A 16,141-nucleotide genomic window follows, 5' to 3' on the forward strand; every position below is an offset into this window, starting at 1 on the left:
TGGTAAAACTAAGGGACACACATGAACTAAAACACAAGTGCCCCAAATTAAACCACATAAGCCCACAAACAGAATCGAGTGACCAAATTAAAAAAGGCACAAAACAGAAGTAAACTACAGACCTAAGCACACGGACAAACACAAACACAAAATGGCAGACTGACCACCAAGACCAGCAGCCCTGAACAGGTGATGATAATCTCCTTAAACAGGGGGCGGTGGCTGCAGGTGAGGTGGGCGTAGACCTGCCCCACCCATCACGGGCCAGGGCTCCCGCAGAACCAATCAGGAGAGAGCAGCAAAATAATTTAGAACACACAAAACAAAATAGAACTAAAAGCCTGGGGCTGTAACAGCAGTTCTTCAGATAACTATAGTATAAACAACAGAACAAGTTTACCAAACTCTCCATCTCACTCCAAATCACTAAAGTCATTCAATTCTTCATCCTCGGTGTCACTTCTGAGCAACTCCACGACCTCCGGAGGTAAACAGAGCGCCGCTTCCTCTTCTGTGTTGCTGTCGTCAGACTCAGCATCAGGTTCAGTTAGAATTATTCCGGCCTTTCTGAATCCCGACAGGATGGTTTCGGTGTCACTGAAGTCCAAACTTTGTCAATCCATCCAATGACTTCCAGAAAAGTTGAATGGTGCACCCTCCCGGTTACCGTGAAGCTGTGTTCTTCATCCCTGCTTTCCTCCAGTCCTTCACAAGTTTCTCGCTCACTCCAAACTTTCTTTCTCCTGCTTAACTTACATTTTTGGCTGAATGTTTCACTACTTGCAGCAGGACAGAGGCTCTTTCTGCAGGAGACATGTGCAGTAGAGTGAAGTGACCGTGGTACAGGAGGAACAGGAGCAGCAAATACTGACACACAAGACTAGAGCCTCTCACGACTGTCAGTGTGAACATTTTAGTATATAAGTCGCATTGGAGTATAAGTCACAGGAAACACCCAAACTATGAAAAAAAATGCAACTTATAGTCAGAAAAATACGGTAAATGCAAAGTGCTGCTTGATAATACTAATAAGTTAAATAAAATATTCTCAAATAAGCAACAAATGTATGAAATATTATTTTAAAAAAAATCCTTGTGAACAGTAAACTAAACTTTTCAAAAAGTAAAGTGCAGCACTAACAGTTCCAGCATGAAGTTTTACTCAATCTTCATATTTTTTAGCTTGAAAAACCAACTTGTCCACATTGTCTGGAGTAAGTGCAGATCTGCCTGCAGTTGCGGGGAAACACTGTCACCCCAATCACGGATGAGTTCCCTCGTGAATATTAAAGAGCCGATCCTGCCGTGTTGCTGTAGCTGTGGAGGAATGTAAACAAGCACAAATTGCGCGAATTCACTCGTGCACAGCCCTGAACCGAACCGAGCGTCCTGGACCGAGATGGTTCAGCACGAATACATGAACCGTTACAACCCAAGTATTAAACCTTTCTATCTTCATTTAGAAAAAAAACAGACCAAGTTACAGGTCAGATCTGCGGAGAGGCGACTCTGCTCACAGTCAGAGTGTCTGTTTTTATAGGTGTTTCTGAGCTATAAAACCACCTGTGATTTAATAAAGTAGAGCTGTTTAATGTCACACTGTGGAACATTCCAGACAGAGCAATGACATCTCCATAGAAACAAGCAGATGACATAACCTCAACCAAAAAGTTACACAGTGCACCTTTAAGTAAAAGTACAGATACTGGATGAAAAATCTACTTAAGTAAAAGTATCAAAATGTCTGTTTAAAAATGTCCTTAAAGAGTTAAAAGTAAAAGTATTTTGCAAAGATTTTGAGGTCTTTTAAAGCTTCAAATGCATACATTTTGATACAGATCTTACATCATCAGGCATCGTACAGGCATTAAACCTTTCTATCACCATGGAGACCAAACCAGGGCAAGTTACAGGTCAGATCTGTGGAAAAGCGACCCCGCTCTCAGTCAGAATGTTTGTTTTTCTAGGTATTTTTGAGCAATAGAACCACCTATAATTTAATAAAGGTAAACTAAAACTGTTTAATGTCACACTGTGGAACATTCCAGACAGAGCAATGACATCTCCATAGAAACAAGCAGATGACATAACCTCAACCAAAAAGTTACACAGTGCACCTTTAAGTAAAAGTACAGATACTGGATGAAAAATCTACTTAAGTAAAAGTATTAAAGTGTCTGTTTAAAACTGTACTTAAAGAGTAAAAAGTAAAAGTATTTTGCAAAGATTTTGAGATCTTATAAAGCTTCAAATGCCTAAAATTTGATACAGATCTTACATCATCAGGCATCATACAGGCATTAAACCTTTCTATCACCATGGATAAGTAAAGGTACAGATACTGGAGCAGAAAAATACTCAACTAAAAGAAAAAGTATCACATGAAACAATCTACTCAAGTAAAAGTATTAAAGTGTCTGTTTAAAAATGTACTTAAAGACTAAAAAGTAAGATAAGTAGTCTAATTAAGCTTCAAAAATATTAATTTTGATACAGATCTGCGCTGAATCAGTTTTTCTTGCTGTTTTTATTTGTATATTTTTGTTGCTCTAATTATGAACGTGTTAAAAATAAACCCTCCGCCTTTTCAGCAGGTCTCAAACAATAGTCAAAAATACTTTTACTTTGCAGTTCTGTTCAAAATGTGGCGGAGTAGAAAGTACAGACACCTGCTCTCAAATGTAGTGAAGTAAAAGTAAAAAGTATCCACTGTAAAATGTACTTTAAAGTGGATTGTGTAGATTTTCTGGTGGACTTTTCTTCATGAAGATGCTATTGCTTTTGTCTGAAATGTTCCACAGTATGGCATTGCCTTTATTCATGGAACAAACTTTATATATCAGATCGAAGCGACAACAATCACATAGAACATCCAACAACAAGCAGGTGACAGACCCTTAACCAAAAAGTTACACAGTGCACCTTTAACTAAAAATACAGATACTGGAGCAGAGCAATACTCAAGTAAAAGTAAAAGTATCACATGAAAAATCTACTCAAGTAAAAGTATTAAAGTGTCTGTTTAAAAATGTACTTAAAGAGTAAGTATTTTGTGCAGATTTTGAGATCTTATAAATATTCAGATGTTTTAATTTTGATACAGATCTAAAATAGAAATAATTTAATCAGTTTTTTTAGCTGTTTTTATTTGTGTACTTTTATTGCTCAAATTATGAACGTGTTAAAAAATAAACCTGTTCAGCCTTTTCAGCAGGTCTCAAACAATAATCAAAAATACTAAATATAAGAATTAGTTTTTAGTCCTGTTCAAAAATGTGGTGAAGTAGACAGTACACACACCTGCTCTCAAATGAAGTAGTGAAGTAAAAGTAAAAAGTATCCACTGTAAAATGTACTTAAAGGTGCATTTCTGTTTTTTCTCCGTTGAGATGTTATTACTTTGTCTAGAATGTTCCACAGTACGGCATTAAACATTTATATCATCATGGAGACCAAACTAGACCAAGTTACAGGTCAGATCTGTGGAGAGGCGAACCCCCTCACAGTCAGAATGTTTGTTTTTCTAGATATTTCTGAGCAATAAAACCACCTATAATTGAATAAATGTAATGTAGAGCTGTTTAATGTCACACTGCGGAACATTCCAGGCAGAGCGATGATATATCCGTAGAAACAAGCAGGTGACAGACTCCTAACCAAAAAGTTACACAGTGCATCTAAAAATACATATACTGGAGCAGAGAAATGCTCAAGTAAAAGTCAAAGTACTTGTGTACTTTTGTTGCTCAAATTATGAACGTGTTAAAAATAAACCCGCAGCCTTTTCAGCAGGTCTCAAACAATAATCAAAAATACTTTTACTTTTCAGAAATGTAGTGGAGTAGAAAGTACACACACCTGCTCTCAAATGTAGTGAAGTAAAAGTAAAAAGTATCCACTGTAAAATGTACTTAAAGGTGCATTTCTGGTGGACTTTTCTCCGTCGAGATGTTATTGTTTTTGTCTGGAATGTTTCACAGTATGGCATTAAACATTTATATCTTCATGGAGACCAAACTAGACCAAGTTACAAGTCAGATCTGTGGAGAGGCGAACCCGCTCACAGCCAGAATGTATTTTTCTACTTATATTTGAGCTATAAAACCACTTGTAATTGAATAAATGTAAAGTAGAGCAGTTTAAAGTCAAAAAGTTACGCAGTGTACCTTTAACCGCAGCACAGATACCTTCACATTTTACTTATCTACAGTACTTTACTACTTTTACTTCATTACTTTTCACTGCTGGTCATAAGTGAAGCAGGATTAAAAGTGTCTCTGCAGGAAACACAGTTCAGATTCATTTAAGGTTAAAGAGCCCTTTCATTTTGGTCATTTAGCTTTATTGGGCATGTGTTGAATCTGTGATCTCAGTAAATACTCCGTAATTATTTCTAGAGGAAAATATGTAGCAGCAGTTTATTAGATCATTATCATTTCCGACTAAAATATAACCCTGGGTCAGAAGCTTTTTAATTACAAAGTGTTTATATAAGAGCGGTATAAAACATAGTGTGGAAGCAAGATTGTATTTGTGTTTCCTTGATACAAATTAGTTTGACAAAAACATTGTAATAATTTGCTTTAACTACAGAACGGTTGCTTATCTTAAAGCTTCCATGCATTTAGAAACTTAATGAGAACATCGGCTCTTCGTTGAGGAAAAAAAAAGGAAAAGAAAAGCTAAAAAAAAAGTAGTAAGTATGTTTTATTATATGAGCTCAGTCAGTTTGTTTTTTAAAAGTGCACTGTGTAACATTTCTAGAGGAGGGTCCGCCACCTGCTTGTGTCTAGAATGTTCCACAGTGTAGACTAAACAACAGGTTACAGCACTATGCTACATTACAGTTCAGATCTGTGGAGAGTCGCCCCATTCACAGAAGGAATTCATGTATTTTTGAGCAAAGGATGGAGATGAATCTGTGTGTCATTCATGCGTTTTTCAATATAAAACCAAAAATAAGAAAATGAAAAAACAACTGTTTTCTTAATTATTTGTCTCCAAAACCAAAATGTAAAAATGGATAATAATTAGTTTTTTCAGTTTTCGATTTTGTGTTTAAATTAATAATGGAAAAAAAACGGATAATGTCTGTTTCCCGTTTATGTGACTTAAACTGCGATGCCGGACTTTTGCACGGCATGTGGACTGAACCAGAACTGAACCAGGACTGAAACAGGACTAAACCAGGACTAAACCTTTTTTAGTCCTGGTCTCAGTCCTGGTCTGGTCCTGGTCTGGTCCCGGTCTCAGTCCTGGTCTCAGTCCTGGTCTCAGTCCTGGTCTCAGTCCTGGTCTCAGTTCCGGTCTGGTCCCGGTCTCAGTCCCGGTCTCAGTCCCGGCCTCAGTCCTGGTCTAAGTCCTGGTCTGGTCCTGGTCTCAGTCCCGGTCTCAGTCCCGGTCTCAGTTCCCATCTGGTCCTGGTCTCAGTCCCGGTCTAAGTCCTGGTCTGGTCCTGGTCTGGTACCAGCCTCAGTCCTGGTTTCAGTACTGGTCTGGTCCCGGTCTCAGTCCCGGTCTCAGTCCCGGCCTCAGTCCCGGTCTGGTTCCGGTCTGGTCCCGGACCTGTTTTAGTCCTGGTTTAGTCCTGGTTTAGTCCGTATGCAGCTCAAAAGTTCGGCATCTCAGTTTAAGTCACGTAAACGGTAAACAATCATTATCCGTTTTTTTTTCCATAATTAATTTAAACACAAAACCGAAAACTGAAAAAAACAAATCATTATCCATTTTTTCATCTTAGTTTTGGAGACAAATAATGAAGAAAACAGTTATTTTTTTCATTTTCTTATTTTTGGTTTTATTTTGAAAAACACACGACCGAACGATACACTTATTAGTATCTTTAAAGTCATACTGTGGAGCATTTCAGGCAAAGCAATAACATCTAAATGGAGACAAGCAGGTAGCGAACCCTCCACCCTCCACCAGAAAGACCTGATTTTCAAAACACGACAACAAATGTTCAAGTGTGATATTTTGCAGAAGTAAATATAGACGATAAACGACGACGTTGAAACCAAAAACCATAAATCAGGATTACAAAACACGCACAAAAACGTTTAATAAATACATGATAATATGGTTAAAAAAAGAAGATCTGTTATAAATAAGTAACAGATTGCAACTCTTATGTAATTAGTTTGTATATAGAGCTGAGTCATAGTTCATAGTTAACGTTTTGTATCTCAAATCTCGTCGTAGTAGAGAAAAATATCAACATTCTTCCCATGACAGTCCCACTTCTGGCCGTGGATTCCTCTGTATAAAATATGGATTGTGACCCTTTTAGATTTCTTGAGAGAGGACACGTTGGTGGGGACCAGCTTCTTGCGCGTGGCTGCTCACGACGACGACTTTGGCACCCATGCGGCCATCGCTTACTCCATGTCTCCGGAGCAGCCCGAGTACCTCCAGGTGAATCCGGTGACGGGGTGGGTGTACGTCAACCAGCCCATCTCACAGGTACGTCCACTCTTCTCTTATTGTTATGGGTTTGCGAAAATGTCGAAATGTGAAATGAAATGTATTTGTCTCAAACATACCCAGATCTCTCGGCACGATATTATCACGATATGCATCTCACGGTACGATATTTTAAGAGAGGCTGATATAATTGTAGATACAAATAATAATTCCTTGACGAGATTTTCTTTATACTGTAAATTCTGGACTTTAAGCAGCTATTTTTTTCTCACACTTTGAACCCTTCTGCTAATAAAACGATGCGACAAAGGCTGCGTTCAGACTGCAGCCTGAAGTGACCCAAATCTGATTTTTTGGCCTCTATGTGACGTGTATCTGATCTTTTAATGACAGTCTGAACGACACAGATCCGATTTTTTCAAATGTGACCCAGGACACTTGGATATGTGCTCCTGAAACCGATACATATCCGATCATTTGACATGCGACTTCAGTCTGAACGGCGAAAGCGCATTCATCCACCTACACGTTATCGACAAGCCACAAACGTCACTATTCTGCGCTGAAGTAGGCGAAAATTGTTAATGTGTCACTAAAGCGAAGCACATCGTCACTCACCGCTCTTGCCTACGTCTGCGCATCCACACGTTCCTTTCAACGGACTGTCCCACAAAACGTCACGGTCAAAAACCTCGTCCTTCTCCTTCTCAATCTCCTCCTTAAAACCAGTAAGTTGTTCATGTTCTGGCTCCGGTACGAGAGGAACTTTAAAATCTCCAGGTGCTCAATGCTCGCCTCCATGTTTGGACAACTTCCGTAAACACAGAGCACGCTCGCTGCGGTTGACGTCGTCGTGTCTCCAGTGCACATGCGGGACACTTTCGGGCCGTTTAATGTTCACACTGGAGTCACATACAAATCGCATTTAATTGGAAATGTGAACGACCTCGCAAAAACATCGGATTTCACAAAAATCTGAATTGAGCGTTAAGCCCTGCAGTCTGAACGTAGCCTAATATATGGACGGATTCTTTGTTTGGCACATTGTCCATTCGTATATACAATCTATGGCAGGGGCCCGATGGTCATATGCGGCCCTTTAATCTTCTTAATCCGGTCCTCCAACCTTGAAGAACAATAATAATAATAATTTTCAGTGTTTTTCAAAGTGATTTCAGTAAATAGTAAATACCGTGAGACTTCAAGATACTGTATTTTGTTGTAATGCTTTGTAATGATTTTCAATTATGGGATATTTTAATACCTTGGGTGTGACCAAGACGGGTAGAGCGGCTGGATTGCAGTGAGAAACACAAGAAAAGATGATGGAGGCAGGTTTGGCGTGGTTCACAATTTTTGATTTCTTTTTTCAATTCTCCAAAAGTGCCAGTGCAAAAAAAGTGCGGTGCAAAACAAACAAAAAAGGTGCAGGGAGGATGGGGAGCGGCTGGTCTCTCCAGCAGCAGAACATAGAATGATATAATCGGGCGCCTTAAAGTAACCTTAGTTATATAAAACAAAGTTAAAATCCTCCAATAAAATACCCATAACCAAATAAACCATATAAAAAACATATACAAAAAATAAAACCCTAAAACTAAGACCTAATAAAACACAACGTGAATAACCCAATTAAAAACAAGTGGCATTTTAAGAGGAAAGATAGCCTCACAAAATATCACAATAAATATCGTAACGTGAGGTTCATACCGTGACGATATCGTATTGTGAGATCTGGACATCGTTACACTTTACACAAATACTTTTATTCATTAATCGATGCATAGGGCATGTCTGCAGTCAACCAAGATTTTTTTTTTGTTAATTAAATACAAAGGTGCAACATTTTACAGTAATGTTGAGATATAAGAAAATGCAAAACTATTACGAAATAAACCTCAGGCAGGGCAGTGGCATTAGTGTTTTCAATAGGTTTATACTGTGTCGAGATCCGTATTTATTTTACATAAGCAGTGTTTAACAAAGAAATACTGTTGTGAAAATGTACTTGGTAGGGATGTAACAATAACCGAAATATTGCGAAATCGTATCGTCAGAGTTCTCACCATAATATCGTGGACCATCACAATATATCGAATTACAAGTGTTTTTGCTTAAATTAAGAGTTATGGTGCAGCAATAGCTAAAAAAAAAAGACAGAGGGAACTACATAGACCACAGGTGTCAAACATAAGGCCCGGGGGCCAGATCCGGCCCTCCAAGACCTTTAATATGGCCCTTGGGTGATTTTCTACTAAAATATTTTAATTATATTTTCTATTAAAATATTGGTAATTTTCTGCGGTGCTTAGCATATCAGCATCTCCAGCGCCTCTGTACGTGGCCCCTCCCACCAGAGCAGCACAAATGAAGACTTGTCTCTTTCCAAACGCTCTTAAAGGACGATCGTTTTGACTGTTGACCGTGACACCCTCATCAACAAAATGTCAAAAATGAGAAAAGTGGACGTTGAGTGCAGGATTTTCCAAGAAAAATTTACTTATTCCTGTTTGCATACAAGTTAATGTTAAAACTTTGTGTTTAAATTGAATTTTTCTTAAAGTTTCAGGTTGTTCATAATATTATAATATTATAATAAGAAAGAGTTCATCAATTAAAAAAGATTTTCTGTAATAGATTTGCATTTCTCTGCACAAATATTTGAACTTATTGTTATTTTTGGGGTTTATATGACATGAGTTTTCTGATCCGGCCCCTTTGGATCAAAGTCGGTTGGATACGGCCCCCGGACCAAAATGAGTTTGACACCCCTGACATAGACCATGATTCTTTGCTCCATTTCAGTGCAGACTACAAGAAGAAATAACAGTTTTAAGCACTTTTAAGTCTTAGTTCTTTGGATTAAGTCTTGTCAAGGCATTTTAAGAGGAAAAAGTAGCATATTTACAGTTTTGTCAGCCTCCACGAAATATCGCAATAAATATCGTAACGTGAGATGTGTATCGTGAAAATATCGTACCGAGATATATTGGATATTGTCACGTGAGGTTCATACTGTGATAATATCGTATTGTGAGACTTGGATATCGTTACACCCCTACAGTCTTGGGAAGGTTACTTTTAAAATGTATTCCCCTACAGATTACAATTACATACACCAAAATGTAGTTTGTAACGGAATCCATTAAATTACTTAAAGTGAGTAATGTAATCTGAATGCTTTGGATTACTTGGTTTGCTGTAGAGAAGCAACTAGGATATATTCACATAAGATGTTTTGTTTGCTAAAAGACAATAAAAAGCCCAAACTTTACTTGACCAAATTCAAAATATTATTGATAGAAGAGGAGGAGACACGGTCCGCACAGCAACATTTAGTCCTGTTAAATCCTGTTTGAGACATAGTTTAGACCTGGTTTTAGACCTGGTTTAGACCTGGTTTAGACCTGGTTTTAGACCTGGTTTAGACCTGGTTTTAGACCTGGTTTGGACTGATTTAGACCTGATTTGGACCTAGTTTAGACATGGTTTTAGTCCTGTTTTAGTCCTAGTTTAGACCTAGTTTAGACCTGGTTTTAGACTTGGTTTTAGACCTGGTTTAGACCTGGTTTAGACCTGGTTTTAGTCCTGGTTTAGTCCTAGTTTAGACCTAGTTTAGACCTGGTTTTAGACTTGGTTTTAGACCTGGTTTAGACCTGGTTTAGACCTGGTTTTAGTCCTGGTTTAGTCCTAGTTTAGACCTAGTTTAGACCTGGTTTTAGACTTGGTTTTAGACCTGGTTTAGACCTGGTTTAGACCTGGTTTTAGTCCTGGTTTAGTCCTAGTTTAGACCTAGTTTAGACCTGGTTTTAGACTTGGTTTTAGACCTGGTTTAGACCTGGTTTTAGACTGGGTTTTAGACCTGGTTTAGACCTGGTTTGGACCTGTGTTTAGTCCTATTTTACTTCTGGTTTAGACCTGGTTTTAGACCTGGTTTAGATCTGATTTTAGACCTGGTTAAGACCTGGTTTTAGACCTGGTTTGGACTGATTTAGACCTGGTTTGGACCTGGTTTAGACCTGGCTTTAGTCCTGTTTTAGTCCTAGATTAGACCTAGTTTAGACCTGGTTTCGTCCTAGTTTAGACCTAGTTTAGACCTGGTTTTAGACTGGGTTTTAAACCTGGTTTAGACCTGGCTTAGACCTGGTTTGGACCTGTGTTTAGTCCTGTTTTAGTCCTGGTTTAGACCTGGTTTTAGACCTGGTTTAGTGTCCGGCAATGAGTGGAATTACCCAGTAGCCCAAAATGTGAAAACAGGAAAATACCGCCGTGTAATCCATTTATTTCAACAAAGTAACTGTAATCCAATTACCACTCACTGAAACAGTAACTGTAACCGAATACAGTTACTCATGATTTGTACTCTGATTACGTAACTCCAGTACATGTAATCTGTTACTCCCCAACACTGCACCCCTAGTATTTGGTGATAAAATACTGGTATATTGTAGAGTATCATGTGTAATATATTGATTATCGCGTGTATCGGCGTATTGTGATAATATCGTATTGTGCATCTCGTATCGAATCTAAGGGACTCGGCAATTCCCAGCCCTATTTTTCACTATACTCTTATTACCATCCCCTTATTACCATACTCTTCACACTCGCACACACACACACACACACACACACACACTCCGTCATGTGTTAGCCTGTGGGTTTGTGTCAACAGAACTAATGAATGAGGCATCTCCGAGTGTCTGCTCCTCCCAATCCGGGCTGAGCGTTCTCCCAGAGGTGCTGCATGTGAAGGGAACACTCACAGGCCCAAATCAGGCTAAAACAACTGATTAAAAATAGATTTTCACAGCTTTGGACTCCTCTGGACACATCCGATGATGGCAGCAAAGTGGTGCTATATATATCTTATGCATATGTGCTTAAAAATGAATGTTGACCTTAAATTAATATTTTATTTTATGTTATTTCTATTTAAATGACCTATATTATGTTACTTTATGCTTTATGTTGTAGTGCTGCTTCCTCATTAAAACAGACCTGGAGTTGTGTTTTGCTTCATTCACACATGTTTAACACACAAATCCAGCATATTTAGATTTTTCTCGCAAACAGAAATCACTCTGTTCCACCTTGTGATGTCATGTGGTAATACAGGAAGGGCTCCACTGTGTTTTTAAACTCCATACACCTTCACTAGAATTATATTTACAGCTCAGGGTTTGTCAGTCTTTACTAAACAAAAGGTAAAAGGAGCTGTTAACATGAAAACTACCACTTTATGACATCACAAGGTGGAACAGAGCTTTGGAAATGTAGACAGACGAATGCAGTGTTACTCAAACATGTGTGAATGAAACAAAGCACAACTCCAGGTATGTTTTTGTTGAGGTAACAACACTATAACATGACTTAAACCTCACAAGAATAAAATATGAGTACCGTATTTTTCAGACTATAAGGCGCACTTAAAACCCTTTAATTTGATCAAAAATCGTCAGTACGCCTTATGTATTAATTCTGGTTGTGTTTACTGACCTCGAACTGATTTTATGTGGTACACGGCGCTCAAAAATCTGTCAGAATGTTTTAGTACGACTTTGGTAAACTATGAAGCTGCACCGCCTGATGGATTGTCGGAGCATTACGGCGACTGTAGTCAGGAGCCTCACATAGTTAGTCCGACAGAAGCTGACCACATCAGCGCACAAGGAACAGCTGTTTTTTTCAGAGCTTATAGTTTATGTATATTTAAAAGTGCATAATTACTGTTATTTCAACATGTAGATTGGACGGAAACAGCGCAAAGGATCATGGTCTATGTCACGGGTGTCAAACATACCAAGACCTTTAATCTGGCCCTCGGCTGATTTTCTACTAAAATATTTTAATTATATTTTCTATTAAAATATTGGTAGTTTTCTGCGGTGCTGTGCATAGCAGCGTCTCCAGCGTCTCTGTACGTGGCCCCTCCCACCAGAGCAGCACAAATGAAGACTTGTCTCTTTCCAAACGCTCTTAAAGGACGATCGTTTTGACTGTTGATCGTGACACCCTCATCAGAAAAATGTCAAAATGAGAAAAATGGACACCGAGTACAGGATTTTCCAAGAAAAACTGACTTATTCCTATTTGCATAAAAGTTAATGTTAAAACTTTTGTGTTGAAATTGCATTTTTCTTAAAGTTTCAGGTTGTTCATAATATTATAATATTTTGTAAAAGAAAGAGTTCATCAATTTAAAAAGATTTATGTAATAGATTTCTCTGCACAAATATTTGAACTTATTGTTATTTTTGGGGTTTATATGACATGAGTTTTCTGATCCGGCCCTTTGGGAACAAAGTAGATTGGATACGGCCCCCGGACCAAAATGAGTTTGACACCCCTGGTCTATGTAGTTCCTTCTGTTTTTAGCTATTGCTGCACTATAACAATGAATTTAAGCAAATAAACTTGTGATTCGATATATTGTGATGCTCAACGATATTATTGTGAGACTTCTGACAATTGAGGGATTGTTGGAGCATTACAGTAACCGTAGTCAGGAGCCTCGCAGAGTTAGTCCGACAGAAGCTGAACCGCATCAGCGCACAAGGAGCGAGCTGTTTTTTCAGAGCTTATAGTTTATGCAAATGAGCCATGTGGTTTTAAGTTTTGATTCTGTAAAACGTAAACAAACGTGCGCAAAGCTGAATTAAACACATTATTACTCAATGTATATTTGAGTCGTCCTAATAGAAAGTAAAAAAAACAAACTTAAATTATCCACCCACATTCACATTCATAATCCACATTCAAGACAGGGAGGCAATGCCGAGAGAATTACGCTACGATCTGCCGATGGATCGTGGACGCCTGGGGTGAGGATCAGTCTCAAGTGTCTTCTGTTTGTTTCGCTTAATGCACCTCATAATCCGGTGCAATTTATGTATGAAAATAGACGAGAGAATTCAACATTACCGATATCGCGCCACGCCTTATAGTCCAAAAATTACGGACTATATGGATTATAAGGTGTATAGGACCTTTAACGTTTTTTTCTTAATCAAGAGAAAACATGTTTACAGAATTTTTTAGGACGTTAAAACAAATGAAAGATACAAAACGGTATGTTAACCCAAGACACCCGCACACTGTAGTGACTTCCCTCTATCCTTATTTGGATTAGTTAAAGGTTGAGTGGCGATTCTTGTCATGGATTCAAACCCCTCAGAAGGTGTGCATTTTCTCCTCAAGCCGCACCTCTTCTTCATCACTTAGCCTCACGTAAAAAGGAAAGCTTGTCCAGGCTCTGTCGTTGTCTGTATAATTTAACACGCTTCTTTGCATACGAGCCCTAAAAGTCTCACCATCTTATGCAATATTAAAGTCAGATGACCAAAGAGTGTTATAACAAAGCTAATGCATTTTTCACCGTGGGGTTCAGGAGCAATTAGAATCAAAGCAAGGTTACAATATTCCACGTCTGCTCCCTATTACCGCGTTACGTTTTCTATTACGGGAAATCTGCGCTTTGTAATGTCATGCGCAGGTTCAAGCTCCCGGTAGATGTTTCAATTGAGCCTTACAGTCCATTGTCCGGGTGATAAGCAGATATTATTCTACTCGTGTATAGTTCAGCGTACAGTGTGTCTTTTATACTTCGCCCTAAAGCAAAACCGCCTGTTACATCCACCTGCTTTCTACACCCACGCAGTCATACAGTAATTTACTTCAAATCAGTTCTGGGGCCATAGTCTGTGCTTTCGAGCTCTGGGGCGGGAAGCACTTGCTCACAAATACTAATTTGATTGTCCAAAGAAGAGGAAATGTAATTTTAAAGTAAAGTGGGAATCCTTTTATCTGACTGCTGCCGCAATAATAGAACGACTGCAATTTGCACTGATAGAGCACAGTTCATGGGTGAGCCTTACGAGTGAATTACGATTTGGCCATAACAATAAGTTGCACACTGAGAGCCGTGGCTGTGAGACGCAATTACCTTCAACCGGGCCAAAAGCTACATTATTTTTTCGTCTGTTTTGCTCTTGATGTGAGCCGTGTGACGATATTGTGCATAGTCTAATTAAGATAAACAAAAACATACCCTAATGACCTCTTAAGAAAATGTGTAGCCTCCTGCAGTGTCCACTTTAATGATATAGTTTTTTTTGTTTGCACAGTTCATATCTGTTTATTTTACGCAACAAAACCAACCCCTGCAAAAGAAAACTCTGCGTGTTAATTAAGTTTGTCTAATCAAAGGTTTTCATTGGCTGAGGTTGCGAGAAGTCAGTAAAAGCGTTGAATTCGCGGTTTATCATAAAAGTACCGGATCGGCGCAGGCTTTTTCTTAATTTACCCTGGTATAACGGAGCAGATTGTGAAAGGAGTATTCAGTTCTAAACCCAGTCAATCACGGCTCCCCGGGAGGCAGATGATTCGCTCAGGCAACCCCAGAAGGAAGAGACTGCCAGAAAAGACTTGTGCATAATTGTTATATTCTGATCTCTGTTTTGTTGTTGATAATATTAAAAAAATCCACATTAATACTAGTTATAATTGAAATAAAGTTCTGTGTCACTCAGTGTACAAAAAGACTTACGCATATTTGTCATATTCTGGTTTCTCCTTTGTTGCTGATAACATTAAAATGTACTGTATATTAAAAAAAATATTATTAGGGATGTAATGATATCCAAATCTCTCAGTATGATATTTATTGCTAATATAATTGTAGATAGGACAGTTTTTTGCCTTTAAAATACCTTCACAAGATTTTGATGTGAATTATTTCCATCATAATCCCAAGAATTCAAGTAAAAAACATATTTCTTCATGTTGTTTGCACTGAAATGAATCATGGGATATGTAGTTCCCTATGTTTATAAGCTGTTGCTACTATAAAACCATGCATTTAACAACTTGTAACTTGTAATTCGATATATTGTGACAGTCCATGATATTATTGTGAGACTTTTGATGATACGATATCACAATATTTTGGTTATTGTTACATCCCTACAAGTTATAATCCAAATAAAGGTTTGCGTCACTTAATGCACACAGAAAAACTGTATATTTGTTATATTCTGATCTCTATTTTGTTGCTGATAACGTTAAAACATGCTGTATATAAAAAAAAATTCAATAAAAAATCCACATTAATACTATTTATTAGGGATGTAACGATATTCAACTCTCTCAATACGATATTATCATGGTATGGATGTCACGGTACAATATTTATTGCGATATTTTGGAGAGGCTGATATAATTGTAGATAGGACACTTTTTTTGCATTTAAAATACCTTGACAAGATTTTGTTGTGAATTATTTCCATCATAATCCCAAGAACTCAAGTTTCTTCATGTTGTCTGTGCTGAAATGAATCATGGGATATGTAGTTTCTGGTGTTTATCAGGTGTTGCTACTATAAAACCATGCATTTAAACAAAGGACCTTGTAATTCGATATATTGTGATATTATTGTGAGACTTTTGATGATACGATATCACGATATTTCTGTTATTGTTACATCCCTACTATTTATAATTCAAGTAAAGATTTGTGTCACTCAAGACACACAAACACTTTTGCATATTTGTTATATTCTGATCTCTAGTTTTGTTGTTGTTCACATTAAATCATTGAAACATGCTGCATATTAATAAAAGAATCCACTTTAATACTGTTTATAATTCAAATAAAGGTTTGTGTCACTCATATTATAAGTTTCTTTGCTTAAATGCATGGTTTTATAGTTGCAACAGC

General features: G+C 37.9%; 1 protein-coding gene across 1 annotated transcript in view; it reads left to right on the plus strand.

Annotated features, from left to right (window-relative positions):
- The window catches only part of LOC110165906 (neural-cadherin-like), a 456,074-nt gene that overhangs the window by 212,990 nt on the left and 226,943 nt on the right, over positions 1-16,141 (plus strand). The window contains exon 11 of the mRNA XM_055155988.1: positions 6,290-6,462. Coding sequence (XP_055011963.1) covers positions 6,290-6,462 — 173 coding nt within the window. The remainder of the gene's footprint in view (positions 1-6,289; positions 6,463-16,141) is intronic.

The sequence above is a fragment of the Boleophthalmus pectinirostris genome, unplaced genomic scaffold, assembly GCF_026225935.1.
Source record: "Boleophthalmus pectinirostris isolate CB_2022bp ecotype Guang Dong unplaced genomic scaffold, ASM2622593v1 HiC_scaffold_2, whole genome shotgun sequence".
Classification (NCBI taxonomy): Eukaryota; Metazoa; Chordata; class Actinopteri; order Gobiiformes; family Gobiidae; genus Boleophthalmus; species Boleophthalmus pectinirostris.